This window comes from Bactrocera oleae, chromosome 5, assembly GCF_042242935.1.
Source record: "Bactrocera oleae isolate idBacOlea1 chromosome 5, idBacOlea1, whole genome shotgun sequence".
NCBI classification, from domain to species: domain Eukaryota; kingdom Metazoa; phylum Arthropoda; class Insecta; order Diptera; family Tephritidae; genus Bactrocera; species Bactrocera oleae.
Window position 1 is genome coordinate 1,371,707 of NC_091539.1, and position 23,738 is coordinate 1,395,444.

The 23,738-nt window shown below is 35.3% G+C and overlaps 1 protein-coding gene across 1 annotated transcript in view; it reads right to left on the reverse strand.

Moving 5' to 3' along the window:
• Positions 1-23,738, reverse strand: part of LOC106622327 (uncharacterized) — a 101,688-nt gene that overhangs the window by 22,846 nt on the left and 55,104 nt on the right. Inside the window, 2 exon segments of the mRNA XM_070110260.1 lie at positions 18,597-18,723; positions 20,307-20,403. Of these exon segments, the coding sequence (XP_069966361.1) occupies positions 18,597-18,723; positions 20,307-20,403 (224 nt within the window).

Here is a 23,738-nt window from a genome sequence, read left to right on the forward strand (position 1 = left end):
GCCATGCGGATTTTTTGCTTTTTTTTTTTAGCAAATATAGCATGTAACGGCAAATAATCGCTAATAACATTTTTACTGTTATGATAAGAATTTTTATTGCCATATTGTTTTTTTTTTTTGTTTTTAATTGTGACAACATTTCTTTCTGCGCCTTTGATAGGCCACCTTACATGACACACACACACACACGCACTGCAAATTTTAATGTGCTCATTTGAGTTTTTGTGGCATGCAGCTACTAAATTGTTGTTGTGTATGATTTTTCAAAATTACAAGCAATTTTCATATGTTATTAGCCGCAGCAGCTAATTTCATACAACAACTGCACATATTTCAAATTAAATTTTTTTCGCTAAGCAAAACGGCATTAACACTGACAATATCTCGCACGCTTGTCTATTGATGGGCCATTAAGTGACGCAAGGCTCTTAATGTATCACACGCATTTAATATTAAAATAAATTTTCTTTTTTGTCGCAAGACACAAATGTTGACATTAAATGTAATTTATAGCTAATTAGGTTTTTAATAAAATTCCATAGCGAAATTATGCAAGCATTTGCTGTGACTAAAAAAAAATGTTAAAAATAACACTGAGAATTATATGTAACTAATGATGTTTTAATAAAAATAATTATACATTAAAAAAAATTTTATATAATATTAAAAAAAAAAGTTATGTATATTAAAAAAAAATTAAAACAAATTTGTATTTAAAAAAAACTTATATAATAAAAAAAATTTGCATATTAAAATAAATTATATAGTAAAAAAAATGTATATATAATATTAAAAAAAGTTTGTATGTACATTAAAAAAATTTTAATATTAAAAATAAATTTGTATTTAAAAAAAAATTATAAGTAAAAAAAAATTTTTAATATTAATAAAAATTTTGTATATAAAAGTGAGCTTTTTTAAAAATTTACAATAAAAATATTGTTGCAGACTTAAAACTAAACGTAACAGTTGCGAGAACTGTGAAACAAAAATATAAATTTTCATTGAGACTAATTTGTTATTATTAAATTTGAAATAAAATTAAAAAAAAAAACTTCCAAAAAAAAATTAGAAATGTTCAGCTAAAACCTTGTGAATTACGCAAATCTACAACAGATTTGACCTTATACGGCTAGTTATTTTTAACCCATGAGATATGCGCCTAAAAGCACGCTACGGAAAATCGTCAAAATGTCTGTTTTCATATAAAAAACAGATGGAAAAAATTGTAGTGGTCACAAACAAGTTTTGAGGCGCTATTTGCGTGTTAAAAATTTAGTAATTTGCGCTGAAAACATAATTTATAGCTTAGTCTGGCAAAATATGGAAAAATTTTATAAGCAAAAAACTATTTGGAGATAAATAGTTACCAATTTTTGAAGCAAATCTGCAAATCTAGAGCAAGAAAGCATAGCAGTTTTGCTTGGAAAGACACTCAGTCTGTTTCTGGTGCATTGAAGTTACAATAATGCATTACATACACCAATAGTGCACCGCATAGCTGCCAAGCATCAAAGCAATCGAATAGTGCTTTTTAATGGAACGCACACACATGCGCACACACATTGATTAAATTTATGTGCACTGAAGTCAAAGCTGATTGACGCACATTCGCAATATAAATTTACTTATTGCTGGTTGACCGCAATTTACATGCAAGTTCGTTTGTGCAGCAATAATTTTGATTTCACAGTTACATGTATTACTTGATGGCCACAAAGCAAGCTTTACATTATTTTTTGCAAATTCTCAATTAAATTTCACACTTTTTAAAAGCGTTAGCACAAAAAAAGGCCTAAACATAATTGCTTATGTTACTTGCAATGTGTGTGCATTTGGACGACAACAGCCTAGCCACAACGCCACACTAACACACAAGCCATGCGTGTGTGTGTGTGTGTGTTTGTGCGCAAAATGTCGCTTGCTGCTGGTTGGCTCAGCTCAGTACAACCACTGTGGCGACGTCAGCACATTCATATTTCTAATTTGCATTTATCACAAGATTCTGGTATCTAATATCCTGCACAGTTCATATCCTGCGGCAGTGGCGCTTGAGAAAGCCAACTAATAACACAATCGGTGACAAGTGCATTTGTGACAGTGTGGCTTGATTGCAATATTACTTGCTGCTGTTGTTGTTGTCACAACACTAAATTTGATGATGCTGGCAAATGCTTTAGCTGATTTCGTTGCGAATGCCATTGCCACAATGTGAAGCTGAAAGCAGAATTTTAAGCCATTTGCTGCTGTCGTTGTGCTTGTTGTTGTCGTTTAACATTACAATGCGCTGTAAATTCAAATAAGCCATATACACAGTGATCTTTGTTTATTGCACACACACACACACACAGTCACCCAAACATATGCAGTTGCCAACATGAGCGCCGAATGTTCAGTGAAGCTTTCACTTTCTCCGCACAGCTCTGCGCTGCTGCTCACCATCGCTCACTCTGTAGACATGCAGTGCACGTATGACCCTGCCGCACTGGCTGTTCTGCTCCCTGGTGTGCTGCTGACTAAATTTAGTATTATGTGTTGCACGCGCATATCACTGGCACTCACACAGGCACACACACACACAGGTAAACAGTTGCTGCAAGCACATTTGTATGTATGTATGTATGTATGTATGCATACATCCAGCGTAAGTACCAAAAGTCTTAGCAACTTGTTTATGCACATGACCTTTGCTTTGTTGCTAGCAACATGCGCACACATGCACACGCGCATGGAAGCGCAAAGTTGTACATAAGTTCATGCCAAGCATTAACTCAAGGCACTCACTCACTTCAAATTCAGTTACAAATTGCAATTGCATGAAGCGCAAGCTTCGCCCAGCTACTTGGAATTGCAAATTTCACAGGCGGGCAGCGGGCTGAGCCGCGCACACTAAACGCTTGCAGAGGCGCGCGCCGAAATGCTTTGGCGGGGAGATTGAAATGGAAAAGTGCAGGCACTTGCCACATACGTGGCATGCCATGCAACATCAGAAATGTTAATTTTCGGCAGACAATGCGAAAAACGTTTGTTGTGCGTATTGGTAATTTTATGCAGTGCGCCAATGTTACTCATACGCCATGACTTGTCAAGCGAAAAAATGCGAATTTCACAGCAAATGCGTTTAAAATGTGTTGCTGCAGCAGCGTGCGGATTTCTTTGTTTATTAACGGAGCTTTGAGAGGCGTGAAATGCAAAGCTTTGTTGGAGAAATTACTCATACGCCGTGGGTGCTCATGGATTTATTGTCAAATAGCAAAGATATAATAAGCAATATATTACAAAGCACATAAGGTATGTAGCAAGACCTTTAATAATGCAAAAAAAGCTTACGCTTGCTACACTTCTGGCTTATAACAACCAGATTTCGCTATTATTGCAAAAAGTAATGCAAAAAATTACGCATACGCTATGTACAACAATAAATATTTTTTACGTAAATAGCAAAATGTTTGAAATAGTGTATATATAGCTGCACAGGGTTGCAAATAATGCACTAAAAAAATAATTGTATTTACATTTGAATTAAATTAATTCCACATACCGAATTAAATTTGTATTTTTTTTTTAATTTTTAATCCCAACTATCGGCTTGAAAAATAAAATCTTTTAAAATTAACATTTTTTCACGTTCATTCGAATCAAAAAAAAATATATTCAATTTTTAATCCCAAATATCTTGGAGTAAAAAATGAAAATCTATACTATCTATCTATCTTAATCCCAAACCCAAAAAAAAATTATTTATTTAAAAAATTCGCAACCAAATATTTAAATATTCTTCACACCTGCTTATAATTTGCATACGACTTTCGCTAATAAATTCATTTATACTCAAATTAAAAGTAAGAAAAATGTTACTCATACGCCCTAGCTGTCCTTGTAGGTTACCAAAACAGCAGGAAATTAGCTACACATATATTTTAAAGGATGAGAAGAAGGCTTTTCAAAAGCTAAACAAAAATAACATACATCACGTTTTGCGCCGCAAGTAAAATATATACCGAACATAGATGAGAGGATGATTTAAATGTATATTTAGTTTAGGTGCAAAGCCGTTTTAAAAAATTTTAGCGGACATCAATCTGAGCGTTTTTTTTCGTTTTCAGTGCCTTAGTTGAATTCACACGCCTTACGAGGTTATATGGATTTCTTCGAGCATAACACGCTCCATTTTCAATAATTTTTTTCATTTAACAAAATTAAATATTTTATAAAAACTTTTTATTATTCCGAAAATACATATTTGATAAAGATTTTGTGAAATTTTCAAAGAAAATATTCAAAACTCGGTTATTACGACGTCAATTCCGGCAGTCCCTCGGAAAAAGCCCTTGTAAATTATAGCTCAAAGACCTGTTTAAAATTTCATTAAGATCGACTGAATAGTTCGCGAGAAATCTTGACAAACCGACTTTGAAAACACAGTTTCGAGAAATACACCTTTAAAGTTTCAAGTGAGTATAAAGCTGACCTCGAACGCACAACTTTTCGAAGCTGGTCTCCAAAACTATTACTAGTATCAACTTGACAATTTAGGACAATATGCTAGAGAGATTATAGAATTAAATAAGACAATACATTTTTATTTTTTTGAAGCCGTGAAACCCTAGTAACCCCTTAAAAGAGTGAAATATTATGAAAAGGAATGCATAATTCGTTTTTTTTTTGTGTGCGGATACAAAAACCTGCGACCAAGGACCATAGCGTATACGCTGAAAGAGTCACCCATACGCTATACGCTTAAATGTACACGAAATTTTCGAGCTTAAAATAAACTGCTTTTATTGCATACGAAAATTTAACAAATTTCCAGTAATTTGATCAACTTTTACTGCAATATCTGAAAGCTCAGGTGAGTTTGTAGAAAGTTTCATTTCGAGCATTTAATATAGCGCGAAATGGGTCAGGTAAACTCGAAAAACAGCGCATAATGCGCATAAATGTTGTTAGTGTTAATACTAAATGCAACGTAAGTTTTTGAAAAAAAAATCAAAACTACGCAAATTTTACATTTAACGACGCATATATGCAAATTTAATACATTTGCCACATTTTCAAAAAAAGCGTTTTAATCCGCTTTCAATCAAATAAAACGTTACTCATACGCTATGACACGCGCTGCAAATTTACAAATGTACAATAAATGTAATTTCATTTCAAACATGTTTTCAAACACGACTTACATGCATTAATTAGTGGTATTAACGGCACAAAATGTAAAGCATTGCCATAAGGTTGCGCATGCAAAGCGTTTTTCGCCAAAACGGACAGCAACATATATTATCTAAAGATAAAAGCGCGATAATTCTCGTATTTTATGGCATTACTAATGTAACTTGAATACTTTTAATGACCTAAAAGTGCGTTAAACTCGTTTTGTAGCGAAAAAAGTCACTTCTAGGCGCGCGCAACCCAAACACGCAGCATACATTAGCAAATAGTGTCACATAGCAACTTGACCTCTACAGTAATTGTCAAACAATCGACCAGCAAGTGTGCGAATGCTTCGCTAAATGCCCCACAAGGTATTGTTTTGTTATGCACGCGTGCGAATTGTAAATGTATACCGACAAACACACACGTATACACGGTTATATATGTACATGCATACATGCGCTTACGGTGTAAACTGTTGTTTGTCTGTGATCCAACATAATCACAGCACGGAACAAATTAACAATTTAACAGGATTTATGCCATTCGAACGTGTTCAACTACCACAAACAGCGCATACACACATATACACACACACAAAAACAAATAGCATTATTTACGCGCACCTATATACATTGCTACACGCTGGCTTGCGACATTTAGTTGCATAAGCAAAGAGCAAGTCATGCAGAGCAACACAACAGCAGCACACAACTCAATGGGAATGCCACACACTGGCGAATAACAGTTAAAGCGCAGATGGAAAATCATACGGCACGCTTTGACGTGGCCACTTTTTGCCACCTACGCTAGCGAAACTTTAACTTTGCGCCACAACATTTGCTTGCCGTTCTCAAAAATCACAACTTTTGCGTACATTTGCAACGCATATGCCGGTCATGACATTTCGTACTGGCGTGCGTGTGTGCAAACACACAGGTAAACACTTAATAAGCACTTGTAAGGCCTTCTTGGCACATTAGGCGCTGTCACAGAGCACATGAATTCACTCGCTCGCCATGAATGAAGTGCATGCGTGTGCGCCGTGCGTAGCATATTTGGTCATTAGCTGGCCAACCGTGTGCACATGTTTGTGCGCAACAGCAAATAGCTATAGTAAGAACAGCAGGCCTGACTGCTGGCTAATCAATGCGAAATACGAGATGGTAGACAACACTAAGCTGCGAAGTGTGTAAATAGTAATACACAGCTGCCTGCTTATGTGTATTACTGCTGCATGTTGTTGTTGTTGTTGTTGCCGTTGTCATTTGAGTGAAAAGCCATGTCTGTGCGTTAAGCAGCATACTGCGAAAGCAATTAAAAGCGCTTTAAGCTGCATGTTTATGGTGATTTTGGTAAATTGTGTTACTCATACGCCATGGCGGGCTCAGCAATTTCACCGCAAGTTCTTAGAAAACACACAATAGTAGCTGCATATTGTAGCTGCTGTGTTGAATTAATTGTGCATTTTTGTTTAAATTACATACACGCCATGTGGTGCCATCGGTTTTGCTTCGTAGCTCATCAATTATAGACAACAAGACGCATGTTAATGGAGCTGCTAAGCGGCATTGATCAGCTATTTAACAAACTTGCTGTAATTGTAGACTTAGCTGAGTCTATAAGCAATTATACTATATTGAAAAGCAAGCAGTAGCGTTCTGCCTGTAAATATTGCCTAAAAGATTTTCTAATAAATTCGTATATTTCCAAGCGCGGCATTACGTCAGCGGTCTTCTGCAACAGATTTGCTAAGTTGTCAGTTAAAAGCTTATATACAATTTCAAGCTAGAAAAAACGTTTTTTTATTTTTGAACAACAATTTTATTTAACAAAGAAATAAAAATAAAAAATATTCACAATAAGTGTATTCACAGAACTTAAAGTTCTCTTATAACACCGGTGAACAAAAAACAAATTCTTTTTTTTTTGGTTTCTGTTTTTCTGCTCAGATGCTCAGATTCTGATTCCAGACATTGAAATTTTACTTTTAGCTTTTGAAGTTTGCTTTTGCTCTTCAAAAAAGGTCTATACCGATGTTTTCGTAAACATAACTACTTAAGAGATATTAATGATTGAAGTTTGACTATTTTGAAGTAAATTTTTATTTCCTGTGAACTTAATAATTCAATGAAAAAATATCATTTAAAATTGGAAATCTCATAGTCTTGTAGGAAATTACCTAATAATACCTAAATCTACCAAAATAATTTACAAAATGTTTCGATTAAATTCAGTTTTTACGAGATATTAATCGTCAAACATGCCGAACAAAGGAAACACACCAACAACAAAAAAAAAACAACAAAAAACGCTTTTTCTTTACCCACCCTAAAGTATGTATATTCTACATATATGCAAATGAAATTGAAAATATGATTTTGTGAAATTCATCCCTTGAGGTATGCAACATATTTAATGTTTTAACTCGAAAAAAGGTGAGAAGAACGCACTACGCATATGAAAAAATTAGTATCCGTACATTAACAATTAAAATTTAAAAAAATAGTTTTTACCATTTAGAAAAAGCAATTTTGTATTATAAATTGTAAATTACACAAAAATTTGAAAACTTGTATTTCAATTAAAAACTTACTATAAAGAAAAAATATTTAAATTAAAATTAAACTCAAAATGTTTTATACAATATATTTTTATTTAAACATAAGCGCGTATACATGCATGTAGTAAAAGCGTTAAAAAAGCTTTACGATAATAATAAAAGTAATCTTCTTTAAAATTGATGAGCGCAACTTTGCGCTTATCGCAACGCTATAGACAAGCACACGTAAAAAATCAACTTTGCTACGCTGCGCTGGTACACTCAGCTGACAAGTCGAAATTAACGGTATACCAAATTACCGTACAACAATCATCAACAGCTGCGCGCCGCAACTTTTCGCAAAGCGAAAGCCACTTTAGCCATGCCTACACATATACTATAACACACAGCATATACACATATGTGTTTGTGTGTGCGTGCGCAACAAAAAAGCATAAACAATTCAGCGGAAAAGAGCATAATTGATAACATTTGTAGACGAGTATAATGATAAGCGCATGAAACGGCTAAAGCCGAGCATGACAATAAGCGCTGCGCTGTATGAGCGCGCGGCGAGGCGGCGGCAAATGTGTGTGTATGTATGCGTGTCAGTGAGTCAAGCGCTTATTTACAAAATTGCCGCGAATTCGGATTGATCAATGAACGTATAAATGTATAATGTGTGTATGTATGTGTGCGTTTATCACAATTACAAATGTACGACTGCTGCCATCAACAGTTAACCGCAACATGCCACAAATATTTTTCCACTGATATTTACATAATGTTTTGCCTTTTCACCTTTTATAAACTACAGCATATTTTTTATTTAATTTTCTTTGATTTCTTTAATTCTCTTTTTCGCTGACGCCAATGCGCAAATGAATGCCTGTTGTGACAGTTAAAACGCATGAAATTCGCGCAAATGCAATTGCACGCACACACACACATGCATACACATAAAAATTAATATAATAAAAGCACACACATACACTCATATCTAGTGGCCTTGCAATTGTAGGCATTTTAAAGCGCAGCTGCTTGTATGGCGAAAAATCACGCGTTTGTTGCATGAAAGTAACAGTATATTTTTAATTTAATTTCAACACAATCGCTCCATTTTGTTTTTGTACATTTTTCCATGTTTTTTATTTCTTATTCCTTTGCTTTTTCACTGTCGTGCGCCGCATCTGCGTTTGCCAGTTTAATTAATTAATTTTCATTTGCCATTTTTCTCCGGTTTTTCTGTACTTTTTTATGGTTGTTTTTGTGTTTTTGCGCTATCACGCCGGCGCGTTGTCTCCTGTCGCGGCGCTGCGAGGCTACACATGTGTGTATGAGTTGGTTACGTATGACAGCCACTCAGCGGCTTCGCTAAATAAAAACACACATACACATATATATATACACACACACACAGTCACATTTCACTAGCAGTCAAACACGTTCACATAACTTCAGGCTCCATGTTTGTCTTGTCTTGTTGTGTCGCCTATTATCTGGCCATTTGCGCTGATTTAATATGGCGCGCGGCGACGTCAATTCCATTGTGCTAGGCTGCCGGTTGCTTAGCAGCGCTTACATATCGCGCCAGCCGCAATGGCAGCGCATAAAGACTAGGCTGTTGTATTTGAATTATGCATAGCTGTAGCCGCACAAAAGAACAGCTTAAGCTTGTCACACCGCCGCTTGAAATGTTTATCCCCAAAACTGCGCACAGTCGAATGTGTCTTAAGTAGAGTTGTCTCTGTGTGTAGGCGTTCAAGTACAAAGCTTCAGTTGGAAAAGTGGCGAAATTGAAGCGCAAAGCATTCGAAAAGGTCAATGCGTAATAAATAACGGTGAATTTTTAATCAAGGGCTCAATTAAAGGAAATGAAAGAGAAAGCTGTAAAGCGAATTTTAGAACAGAATATTTTTAAAATGTTTACTTTAATAAACCTCTAATTTAACTACAAAAAAATGTAATAAAATTACTAAAAAAAAATTATATAAAAGATATAACAGCGTAGCTTAAGATCTAATAAGCGGTCTTGGAATGCTTTTATCTTATACTAATAAATATGGAATGCTCGCTGAGAAGCGCAAAAAAATGAATGTCTTCCATATACATAAGGCAAGTAACTTCTTAGCAGTTTTCGCAGCATGTCTTCTCCAAGCTTTGAGACTAACGTGAAAGTTATGTAAGCTAGAGCTTAGTTTACTTAATTAGCTGTGAACCTCAACTTCAAACGCACTAATGGCGGATGTTTCAGCTTTACAACATTATAACCAGATGCGCTAACTGGTTTTGCAGTCTCAGCTAATAGCAAATGGCAGATTCCGCACAAAACTTCAAGAGAATTTTTTCAATAACTTGAACTTAACCGGAAATCCTTTGAAAGGTTAACAACTAACGTACCAAATACACGTACCAAATACACGTGTCAACAGCTTATGCACTAGCACGTGGTAGAAATGAAGCCTTCTAATTCTAGGCGCATATGCTCTGTCTCTCCGCTTTGTTCTCATAATGAAGAAAGAAGCTACAATCGTTCAAACAAGCCAATAATTGAAACTGTGGTTCAACCAGCCATATGCAATTCACTTGGAATTTAGATAAAATAAATTGTTTTGAAATAAAATTAAGGCTCAACGTCCCACTTGTCACTTCCACTTTCTGCCCAAACTGTATTGAACCACAATTAGCAATATTTAAATGACTATTTAATTAAAACATATTGTATTTCCTACGCATTTACTGCAGCATTTTTGTTTGTATCTATGTGTTTATATAGAAAATCACTCATACGCACAGGTGCACACGAAATTTGTTAAATTAAAGCAAAGTAGACATCTTCAAATTTCCATTATCAAACATTTGCGATGTGCTGGCACACTCTGAGAGTATGTCTGGCTTGAATTATTTATGCATTACTTGGCTGCTTGTGATGTGATTAATGTTTGTTTACTTTCTATGAAAGACAAAAAAAGAATAAGGCAAGGATGACTTGGTTTGCCGTTCGAATGTTGACAAAAGCAAATATTTCTGAAAATTATAAGCGCATATATTACTGAATTGCAATTTGTTTAACTGAGCTTGTATCGCAGACTGATTAATTAACGGAGAGTGGATTTTAGACTGGCAATCAAATAGAAACTCTATTTGTGAAGTTATTAGAGTGAAAAGCTGGCTGATGATTAATTTAAGGATTAAGAATGTCAATAACGGCAGTCGAATCGATCACTGAATTAAATCTATGATTAATCGACTAAATAGCTGACTGCAATTCAACTGATTACTAATTGACTAAGTAATTGAATCGACCAGTAAAAAAAAAAGTAAACTAAACAGCTGAAGCCAGTCTAACTGAGTATTAGTTGACTAAGGAACTAAAAAATCAATAATTTCAATACATACGACTACCGACTTTATTCTATGAATAATCAACTAAATAGCCGACTGAAGTCCAACTGATTAATAATTGACTAAGGAACTGATAAAGTCAACAATAGTAATTGAATCGAACACTGAATTAACTCTATAAATAATCGACTAAATAGCTGACTGCATCCCGACGGTGTACTAATTGACAAATGGACTGAATGTAGTCAATTATAGCAACGGATAAATACTGAATTGATTCTCTGAATAATCGACCAAACAGCTGACTGCAGTCAAACTGAGTATTAGTTGACTAAAGCACTGAAAAAATCGATAATTTCAATAGATGCGACTAGTGAATTTATTCTATGAATAAACGACTAAATAGCTGACTGCAGTCCAATTGACTAATTTCAGAAAAGTATATTAATGCTATCTGCATTTTAGATTTTAATTGTCAAAGACTGCTCAACTGATTAACAACAAAATTGACTTTCTAATATATGACTTAAGCAGCCAGCATACCATTTTGTATGAGACTCTTTCGTATAGTAAATTCTGTATAATCAAAACCAAATCTCGTTCGTTATATAATTCACGCATTGACTGTTTGCCACTTTAAATTGATAATTAACGACTGGACGGCATAAATGGAAACTTAGTACCACAGACTAAATATATATGTCTAAAATTAGGTCCAAACTAACTGTTTTTAATTTTTTTGTTGGGTTTTCGATCGACTGCCGACTGACTAATTAATTATGCAATTGGAGTAGTGATTGACCGACCGACAGTTACAGTGATTGCAGCAAGCATTGTTTGCCACAAGAACGACAGCAACAACAACTACGGCAGTCTGTTGTTACATAAGCATATCTGTGATTTGCAGCTGCAAGTATATGAGTAAGTGCGTGTGTGTGCTTGTGTAAGCTTCGCATTCAAGCAGCTACGTGAGTGCATATGCATCAATACAAATGAGTTATTTGATAAATTATGCTACACAGCGTCGGTATGTGAGCACGATTGTGAGCGAAATGTTTAGAAAGTCGGCGCATGGAAGTGAAATGAATTGAAAATATTTAATCATGCTAGCGACAAATAAAACAGAAACTGAAGACATAAAGCAGTGCGGGTATGGCCGCTTACGAAGCAGACGAAATATGGCGTGCAGCTGCGGCAAACAAGTTTCCCACCGGTGAAATGACGCGCTGCTACTAGTAGCGCATCTCCTGCCACTCCAACTTCTCGGTATATTATATTATTTGTTTTCAAAACCCTTGCACTCACCCCTTTGCCGCCCGCACCACCACGGCTAATCACATTTCAATGCGAAATTCATTTGTTATTCAATTTATGCAAACCTTTGTTGGCATTTGTTCGCTCGGTCGGCTCCCGCGCCTGCTGCTTCTCCTACGCCGCAATTTGCTTTGTTTTCACCGCCATTTGCTCGGCGAATTTCTTTCCTTGCTCGCTGTAAGATAGCGGCTGACTGCTTTGTGGATATAATTATTGTCAAGCCTGGTAATTTATGACTTTAACACAGCGCTGACACACAATAAATTTTCCATTTTTGCTTCAGTTCACGGACCTTGCCACATTTTTGCACATTATCAAAAGACAAAAACAACAGCAATTACAGCGGTTTCCTAAGAAAAATCGGTTATAATTTTCGTTCGTGCGTAGGTGGTGGTGCGGGGCAAAGGCACTGGAAAATGAATTGATTTTCTGGCAGCATAAAATTGCTACAAATCAATTCGTAAAATGGGCAAATAAATGAATATTAAGAGCGCAGCGATAAGAGCGAGAAATGGATATTAAAAAGCAATGAGTGAATTTTGAAGTTTATTTCGCATCTACTCGTACGCCAACACACTCGCATTAAATTCGACTATTTGTTTGATTGATTTTAAAATTTCAAAAACAAATATTAAAAAATTATTAATTTTTAAAAACATAAAAATAGGGTTACCAGCTGTGTGCAACTTAGAAATAGATTTTGGCTTAAGTTATAAAAACATTTGAATAACAAAAGAGATTGTAAATAAGTTCACACCATAATATTTTTTTAGGGTTGCCAACAAACCTCGATAAAATTTAGTTGCGTGAAAATATATATTTAAGCATTTTATTATCATTTTTTATTAAAAACCATTCACAGCTATAATTGTATTCTAAAAAGAATTATTTCACAAAAAATATATTAACAAAAATTTAAAAAAAATTGCAAAAAAAAATGTGTACCAAAACCATTTAAAGTAGATTTTTTTTAGAAAAAGATGATATTTCAGTAATTTTCATGTTTAGTGTTGTCACGAAAACTTTATATACAAAATAGAAACACTAATTTGTCACAATCTGTAAAAGTATGAAAAGCGTTATTTTCGAACAGGGTTGCCAATAATTTTTTAAAAGCACACAAAGGATACCAGCGTTGTACTAAATAAAAGGAAAGGAATGCGCCCCTCGCGTCGGTTGGGCGGGAGGAGGGTAATCGTTGGGTTTATTATTATTAATATATAATAATTTTATATGAGATTCTATAATTTTTTAAACATTTTCGCAAATTTCTTTTTAATAATAACTTTTAATTCCCCGTTAAAATATTGCAAAAAGTGACCGAAAAAATATTTTCAATTTACATTTCACACTAATTTCCGGTTAAATGTTTTTAATGTCGCGCTTACTTATAAATTCCACACTTTTCAGTTTTGGTTTTTTTTTTACAACCTTTACTCTTCTCTTCTGCTCATTCTCACACGAACACTTGAGTGAAAACTATTTATAACAGCTCTTACTACTTTCACCCTTCACCCTACAGCCACTCAATCTCAGTCTGCCCGCTAACGACGTCATCACACCTCATTTACTTCCGCCATCAAATTTACTATCTCCTACCCCTTTTTATCATGGCACCACTTATAGGTCCACATAGGCCACAAGATTTACACACAATTTATGCGCGAAATTTTTCCCTTGACATTTGGCCTGAGCTCATATATTCTTTAACCATATTCGATGGCAACAATTTACAATGTTGTTGTGTTTGTTTGATTTTGTTGTTGTTGTTGATAGCGCAAAGATTTTATATGAAATCGTATAACCTTTTTGTTATTTTTTATTATTTTTATCCTCCCCTTTTCACTTCAAGTTTTGCCTTCACTTCACTTTACTTCGTGCTTCGGTTGGCTTGGCTGTCGGCAGACGCTCAACTTAATGATGTTCAATAAACTTGCCCATGTCGCAGATAATGGGGCTATCACAACAGAAACAGCAACAACCATAGCAAGCAAATTTTAAGCCATGTCTGTGTGTGTGTGTGTAAGTGGCGCTCGATGAGTGGGATGATCGTGAATACGCTGATGCTGACATGATAAGGGACTTGTTTTCCGCAATTTTATCATTCAATTTTTTACAGAATTTGACATTTCATTATTTCTGCGTTCTATTATTGAATTCTTGCTGTTTTTCACAGTTTCCTTTTTTGTAACTTTCGAAAGTTTTCACCTTTTATTGAAGTTTCTCTTTCATTCCAATTCTTCTGCTTATTTAATTTAATTTTTTATTTTAACGGTATGCCCGCGTATTTATAGCGAAAAATATGTGAAAAATTTTGCTCGACATTGTAGTTTGGCTTTTGTATTTTTTTACATTTATTTCTTTCTTAACTTTTTACAGTTGAATAGATTTAACAATGTCATGGACCTACTGTTCACGCAACAATACTCACATTATTTAATTTTTCTTTTTAAACTGTGTCAACCAAAGCATTTAAAAGTTTTTTTCGGGATTTCGAGTTTTGAAAATAGCGGTCCCGAAACTGTATTGCGATTATATTTCCTGCGCTTTGCTTAAAACTTACATACTTTTTATTATTTCGAAAAGTACATACATACATACATACATATATATACTTGATTTAGTTTTTTTTTTTGTGTTAATTTTTGAACAATTTTAAATTTTTTTCAGCCCAAGGTAAAGTTTCAATCATCAGCTTTTACAATATTTTCGGGATTATTTTTTCAATCCCGAAACCACGAGACTTATTTGATTCCATATTTAATAATATTTGTAGGCTTATGCTTATTAATATAATTTCCGGCTATCCCGAAATTTCGGGTTCAATCCCGAAACTGCGATAATAATAACACTTATTTGGTTTAATATTTAATAATATTTGTTTTTTATTCTTAGTAATATATGTAATTTCCAGTGTTTTAAAGGCAATCCCGAAATGTCGGGTTTACTAATTTATTCGATTTTTTACGCTTTTTTATACCAAACGTCTGTTTACATTTTATGCCACATACTTTCTCAGTTAATATCTCACATTTCAATACAATATATTCTGTCATTACAACACACATCCTCCCACTTTGGCGCTTTCTTTTTTTCTGTGGCTTGCAATTCTATTTTCTTCTTTAATTCTTCCATATATGTACATATAAAAGTAGCTATTTCAATATCATTATTGCCTCAATTTCGTTGCTGCCACAAATTCACAGGAATTCCTTGCGCTATATTCCTTGATTGCTACATTTTATATACTTATTTGCTCACAAAATAGTTATGGCTGCTTTTCCTGCAATTTTAATATTTTCCATCTTCATTGCTGTGCACGCCTCATTCGCCATTCATCCCCAGAGCATTTAACGATTTATTGCCTACTATAAAATTTTCGTTGTAAAATTTGACGCTTGACTGCGAGGCATAAATGCACACATGTGTGGATGCCGAAGAAGATAAGCACACACACACATAAGTATATATGCGCAAACACATGCGAGCATCCAATCAGTTGAAAAATAGTCTAAATGAGTGAGTCGAAATCAATTTTCAATTTCTTGATTTGCTATTTATTTGCGGTCTGGCGCTGGGACTTTCGATGCGCACAAAGGGCTGTCAGCGTAAATTGTCATAAAATAAATATTTTATGCTTAGAATTTAGGTATATTTCGGTAAGAAATAATTGGTTTTTATGACCATTGGGCGCTCGGATATTGCACAAATTTCTACATTTTCGTATTAATATTCGGTTGCGCTTGTGGCTGGCAGCTGTATAAGATTAGATATAAGGTGAAGTAAGAGCAAAAAAAAGCATTATTATTTGCATGGAGATTTAAGAGAGAAAACACAGATGTTTAGCCAATGGTAAATTGATAACAAACGTTGCAAATAATGTAAATTAAATAATTATTGCTAACAAGAGGTTGCTTTCGGCATATGTGCGCTTCTGCCACTTTATATTAGCTCAAAAAGCGCATCTGACACTATAGTCGTCAGAATGTAGACAACATATTTTCGACAAGCGACTGAAGATTTCGTTTATAGCTAGTTAACATCGCAACTCCCTTCCTAAAACCCACTCCTCCCCAATTTAAATTGCCCGCAAATTAGTTGCTCATACGCAGTGTTGTGCAAATATGCTGCGATTTTTTTTCTTTCAACTTTTGCTGTGCAGTTACACGAACGCACACATACAAGCTTACCAATGAAAAGCGTGTATGATATGCACATTTAGCGCGCTGCAGTAATACCTGAGGCATTATTAGTGTATTCACATAAGCCCGTATCACTTGCAACCCGACAGCTTATTGATTTAGCAAATAAAATATGAGTGGCAGAGCAGAAAAAAACAAGCAAAAGAAATTAACACAGCCAATACTAAGCACAAATTAATTTCAAATACGTGAGAAATGCAATGCCAGCGCATATCGAACGCTCTTTGTCTACACGCCATACACAAATACAGCTGTTCAGCCACTCAGACACGTTTTTCGCCTTTGTTGTCGTCGCTATTAACTCAATGGACAGCAGCCACTTTGCCTGAACGCGCGGCGATCAGCACAAGTGATTTTGTTTTCGTCTTTTCCACTTCTTTCGCTGCTCTGCTCTGCTTAGCAGCACCGTATGTCACTGTGCTAATATTTTGCTGGTTATTTTGCTATTTAGGGCACAGGGAGCGGCAGCACAGCGCAGGATTATTTCTTTTGTATTCGAAGCAAGGGCAGATGGCAGCTAAGCTTATGAGCATAAATAAGTAATCGGGGTATTAGTGCGAAGGGGCAGCTTAAGAGCGTTAAGTAGGCGCACTAGTTAGCAGCAGCACGCTGTCCGTGCAATTAACTGTTAAAATAATACTTTACGACATGAAAATTTTTTTTCACTTTTATACTGTGTACTCATACTGTGGCTTAAAAATCAAAAATTTGTTTGCAAAAATATTATGCGTATAGCCTCCTCATTCCAAGCGTTACTCATACGCCATGGTACTGCTTTCGCTTCAAGATTTTGCGCTCTTTTAATTAATAAATGCCTGCGCGTAAAAAATGTGGCTCATACGCCAAGGCATATATTAAAGTAATAGTTTATGGTAAGCATGTGCACGCAACTCAGACGCAACCACACACGCAAGCAACTATTTGTGCAAAATAAATGCATTGTGTATATAATAAGCTGGCAATTTATTGTTTGCGAGCGAATTTCTGGAAATTCATAAAATTTTGCAAAGTTTGCACGCTCGCGCACGAAAATTTTCTTAAGTTTCGGCTAATTTGCGCTCTCCGCGCTCTTACTACGCAATTTCTGCACTTTTGCTATATTTCATTGAATTTTGTGCAACTTTGAGAATATTAAAATTTTGAAAATACAGCATTATTTAAATACGGCAAGGAGTGTAAATGTCCGTTATAGTAAATATGCTTTAACATTTGTTCAATATTATTTATGATAAAAGAGTTTGAAAAATGAAACTTTTTGCAAAAATTTTTTTTGTTAATTTTTAAAGTTTTTTTTATTTATTTTTATTTTTTGAAAATTAAAGCAATACATTTTTTTTAACCCGTTTTATGCGAAAATATTTGGAAACATTATTAAAAAATATTGAATTCAAAAAAAAAATGTACAATAATTAATACAAAAATTATTGTACAATTTTTTTTTTTTTTTGTAAAAATATTGTAAAAATTTATTTTAAAAAAATATATATATTGTATATATTAAAAATAATATGCATTTATGTAATATAAAATAAAAACACAACAATTTTTCTCTTTTTAATTTGTTCCTAATATATTGTATGTCTATTTATATATATTCTGAGTCATCCTGTATTGATTTCACTTAGTCAACAGCTATAAGTCGTTCAAAACAACACTCATCCTTCAATTTGCCTGTCATTCCAATAATTTTCTACCCGAAATAATTAAAGCTACACAGCAAGGCTGCAGCACTGCTCCCTTCAACCCCGCAACCAGCCCCTTATTAGCAAATTAAACACTCGAAAGGTCGCACATCACTTTGACTGCTGTATGAGTAGCAAATTAATAGATAAACTAGCGCGTGTCCCCACAGCACTACAAACACTAATACATATACACACACATACAGACAAAAGAATGCATTTCAATCGTAGGAAAATCGGTCGCAGGCACAAACTCATTATTTGTGTGTCAATGTAACAGATAAAGCCATTGTTTCTTATTTATATATAGAGATAATATCACTACACAAGTATTTGTGTGTGTTGTTGTGTACTCACCTATTGTTGTTATTAATGTTAATGAATAAAGAAACGCCGATGCATAAGTCCACTTGTGTGTGGGTGGATTCATTTGTTCGCCGGGCTGATAAATTTTCGATTGGCGAACGGCGCGCAATAAAGTCTCCTGCGGGAAGAAGAAGAAGCATAAGCACACTACATATTATATTTGGTTAAGTAAGCGATTTGGCAAGCAAACGGGTGTGAGAGTAAGTAAACTAAATGAATAATTCAGTGTAGCAGCCGAGCAATGAGTGTCGAAACTTTTCTTCTGTTTTTTTTTTTTTTTTTTTTAAATAGAAACGAAACTGAAAATGAATAGGAAAATGTGCATGCAAATGTGTGTGAGTGCCGGCGTAGACACTTTGTAGCGCATTACAAATATTTAGAGCTGCTGAAAATGCTAGAATGTGCTTTGCATGTTAACATACATATACTACACACGCACACACACATACGTGCATATGTGGAGCACACTGCCTTGACAACAACGAGGTGGACACGTGCAGCAGCAGCAACAGCAAATAACAAGAAAAAAATTAATTTCGGTTGTACCGAAGCTATAATACCCTACACAACGAAAAGAATATCGGTCAGTTTGTAAGGCTATAGTAGTTCGATTTCAATTATACAAGTATATTCGCCGATTGTAGTGTTGCTTGAGACAATAATCTAAACCAAATATCGTTTGTATGACAACTATGTGGTATAGTGATCCGATTCCAACAATATACACAAATATTGTAGCGTTGCTTTGGACAATATATTATGCCAAATTTCGTGCAGATATCTCAACAAATGAAAAACTTTTCCATGCAAGCACTTGATACCGATTGTTCAGTTTGTATGGCAGCTATATGCTATAATACCGAAAACTTAGCAGCTTTTTGGAGAGAAAAGAACGTGTGCCAAATTCCAGATCGATATCTCAAAAACTGAAGGATTAGTTCGTATACATACAGACAAACGCGTCATGACTTAGTCGACTCAGCTCGCCACCCTAATTATTTATGTACATATATATTTTAAAAGAGTCTTTGACGTCTGCTACATGTGGCAAACTTAGTATACCCTGTTCAGGGTATAAAAAGCACAATGAATGAGCCTGCTTGCTGTTATGCATGTATGTGTGTGTGAGTTTTCATGCTGTCATTTGTGTGGCAGCCAGTCAAGCAGAAACAATGAAGTCGAGCAAGCCAACAAAGTATGTAAATAAGTATGTGAAAATGCATAAACAACAACTCGCACTCACACACCTACACATACGCATACATATATGTATGTATGTATATGCATGCGAGTCCATAAACCAGCAAGAAAAAGACACTGGCGTGCGTGTGTGTGTGTGTGGCGCCATTAAATAAATTACAAAGTGAAACAAGCAAGTCATGCACGAGTGTAACTGTACACAAGCACATAAACGCTTTTGCGTCACCGTGTGTGTGTGTGCGTGTGTGACAATTTTTGGGTGCCGGACATTTGAATAAATGAATTCGGCCAACAATGGTCACATTTCAAGTCAACAGCCGTAATAGAAATCGGCAATGAATAGTTAGTGTGCATATTGAGCAGGCAGCTGGTGTTTAATAGTATTTGTGTGCGTGCATTTATGGCTCAATATAAGTTGCGATCGCTGGCATTCAATTGCTTTTCGTGCATTTTTATGCTCAAGTCTTTATTTACTATTCATTTGCAATCGCCGACACTTACCTGAAAATGTTGCACCTCCTGCGCGGCCAGACGTGTCCAATTCTCTTTGTATAAAATATTCAAATCCTCCGTAATCGACCACAAACGATCCACAGTGCTGGAAATGAGAGCAAATGCAGTTGTGGAATTAATTTGCATGTTGAGAAAAGTGTAAAAGATTATATGGAAAATTCAAAAGGGTTATAAATGTTAGAGTAAAGAAAGGTAAAGGGGATCTAAAAGGAAGAATGCATTTATTTTTCGTTAGCATGCTACCTGTGGTGCAAATATTTCCAACATTTAATTCACAAATCAAATATCAGCAATGAGCGAGCCTTGAACTCTACAAATTCAAGCAGTTACAAGTCCGGTCTATAATTGCGAGTTATATTGCCTCGGCGAGATATATGCTACATTTGAGCATATTCATGCCTAGGTATACCACAGGTATCGCAATTATCTGGTATATTTACTTTAGGCGTAGCATAAAAATGCAGACTTCGGCTGCCACTACTGTGAGTTCACATAGGTTTTTAAACCCAAAGCTCGTTGCTGCGTTACTTGATATCCTAACAACTTTAGTCATTAGAGACGTTGGTTGGTGAATGGCAATGGCAATGCCTTTTTGGTAACTTTGAGATTGAGTTTGCCAGAAGCGAAGCTTTTGTCGTGTTCCGCAATGCCACCTAAATCGGAAATACCTGCCGACTATATATTTCATTTCTGCCGACCTCTTGAAATCTTAATCAAATTCTTCGTGTCTCATGTTGACATACATAAAAGTACAAAAATATAATGTTTAGAAAGCTATAGGTTCTCCCAACTGGCAACTCCGTTATTTTCCACGCCTGGTGTATCACCTTATTTGATGCTAATCAAATATCAGTTCAATGAAAACTCATGAGAGATCTCAGGAGATCAGCTTAAGTCTCTGAAAATATGTTGAATATGTCTATTATACACCATTATAAGAAAAAAAACAAGCTCATAATGCGTTGAAAGCTCAAATAAAAGCTCTTAAGACACCTTAAACCAGATACGATCTTGTAAAACTTAACATAAAGCAATGGTCAATACTTTGAATTTTTTTTTTAATTTCCCATTCAAAAATAGTATCTCATTCTCTCTAAAAAAACGCTCATTTCATACCGGTATACTTGGCAATAGAATTTGGATCATTATATAACAGATCGGCTTACCTGAAACCAGCATGAGTTTTTAGCTTAGAACCTTTTTAAAATCCTTTGATTTTGGAACTCTATTAGAACTACTAGTAAAACCGAGAAACGGCAAATGGGAAATATGAACTGTGAAATTTTGCTTTCTTAGAAGAGGCCATGTGTTTGCATACTTGTAGATACCCGAGGGGAAACAGCCTTTCAGACCGAAAAAGAGTTTTACTCACTTAAAATTGTGTTCTGAACAAAAAAGCTGATGTCAACTTTGAGTGGTTTGGAAGCTTCGATTGTCATATCATTATCAGGATGATTGAAAAAATTTGCCACAGCACGCAAATAATGTACTTTATACCACCAACACACAAGTTAGCGGCAGGTGTCGACGGCCAGCACGTTCTGGCGCCAATTCTCATGCAAAACACCAAAGCTATCATAAAACTAAAGGGTTGCCAAAAGCCTGAAAGCCTAGAAAAATGCCAGCAGTAAAATGTGGCAAAAAGTGGCACACACACATATCTACACACACAACTGCATTGAGGGCGTGTGTAAAACAATTCTCGTGAAATTAAAATCAATTCGCATAAAAAGCCACAAATACAAACGCGAACGTTGCAGGCGTAAAAACTTCATTTTAAACACACACACACATACGAGTGCATGCACAATAAATTGCAACCACACACATACACACACACCCACACGTAGTTATTTATCTGAGCGCACTACTTGAAAATTCCACAGCAGCGTTTGCTGCATGCACCGTTATGTCAAATGCGTAAGCGATTTTCAAATGCAAACACACACACACACATATACACAGCTGCACACAAATACATGCTTATACACGAAAATGCTTGAAAATCGCTGGCCAAATTTGCAAGCAGGTGCGCAATGAAAGCATTGACCGCCACTGCCTACGCCGGCGTCCGCCGCTTAGCCGCAGGCACAAGGACACTGCTGGGCGCTCATTAATATGCAATGCCTGCTGCCGGTTGAGGTGTGCGTGTGTATGAGTGTGTATGCAAATTTTATTGGTTGTAGTCATTTTCAATTTTGTTGTTGTTATTACATGTTTTTATTTTGTTGCCAAACGTGCTGGTGTCTGCAAAAAACTTAAATTTTGTATAGAATTTTTATTCGGGTTTTTTTTTGTGCGCTCCAAAAGTTGCTTTGTTATTCAAAGTAAATTTATTTCTTATTCTAAGCGCCATTTGGTCTTTTATTTTATTCGAAAATGTTATTTTATTATGCACAGTTTGCTGTACAGCGCTACTTCAAACTGATACTCTCACCGTTGCTGCTGCATTTTAATTATTTGCTTGAGAAAGTTTTTTTTGTAAATTTTTCCGAAATATTTTTCTTTGTGCGCCGAGGCGTAGAAAACTAAGAAAATAGTAATAAATTTGCACAAAGTAATAAATAAATGCGCGCTCAAGCGAGTTCAACTCTATAATTGAAGTTACTTTCGCTCAATTACACAAATGCGAAGAGACATTGTGGCTTTTGTAGCAATTTGTATGAGCGCCGGTGGCGTATACGCAACATTTTTAAAATACCATACTCTAGCAGCTATAATATACTTGTAATATTTGGTTCGATAAAGGTGCATGTGTGCGTTATATTTTCGTGCGAATATGAAACGAATCTGGAACGATTTTGATTCTTTTGCCAAATGGAAGCAAAAAGACCGACCCAGTGTTGCATTTCTCTCTGCTTTAACAGATTGATTTCTGTTTCTTTCTTAGACAGTTCTGTGTGGACCATTACTTGCGCTCCAAAGTCTGTAATCGTTGGTCTTTAATTGTAATAGCTTTAAATGTTCCTTTGCTCACCACCGTTCTTTTCCATGCGATGACGTTGGTATACCCTAACTCTAGTAGGGTTTAACAGCACTACCGACATGAAAGAAAGTCAAAGGAAGTGGTAGTGAGAGGTGAGGCGCATCCTTCCATAGTATCAGCTATGAAGTTGCACATCACTACGCTTTTTAATATGCCGACTGTGAGTATTAAATTTGAGTACCGTTGTATTTAATCTTTCTTATTGCAGTAAGGTGATGTAAACCCAAAAATTATTTAGTCTAACTTAGAGACAAGACAAAATTCGTTACGCGTTTCTAACAAGAGCAGCTCGAGCGCTAGATTCTGTGATACTTGTTATACTCTCGCAACCTGTTGCTACAGAGTATAATAGTTTTGTTCACCTAACGGTTGTTTGTATCACCTAAAATTAATCGAGTTAGATATAGGGTTATATATATATAAATGATCAGGAT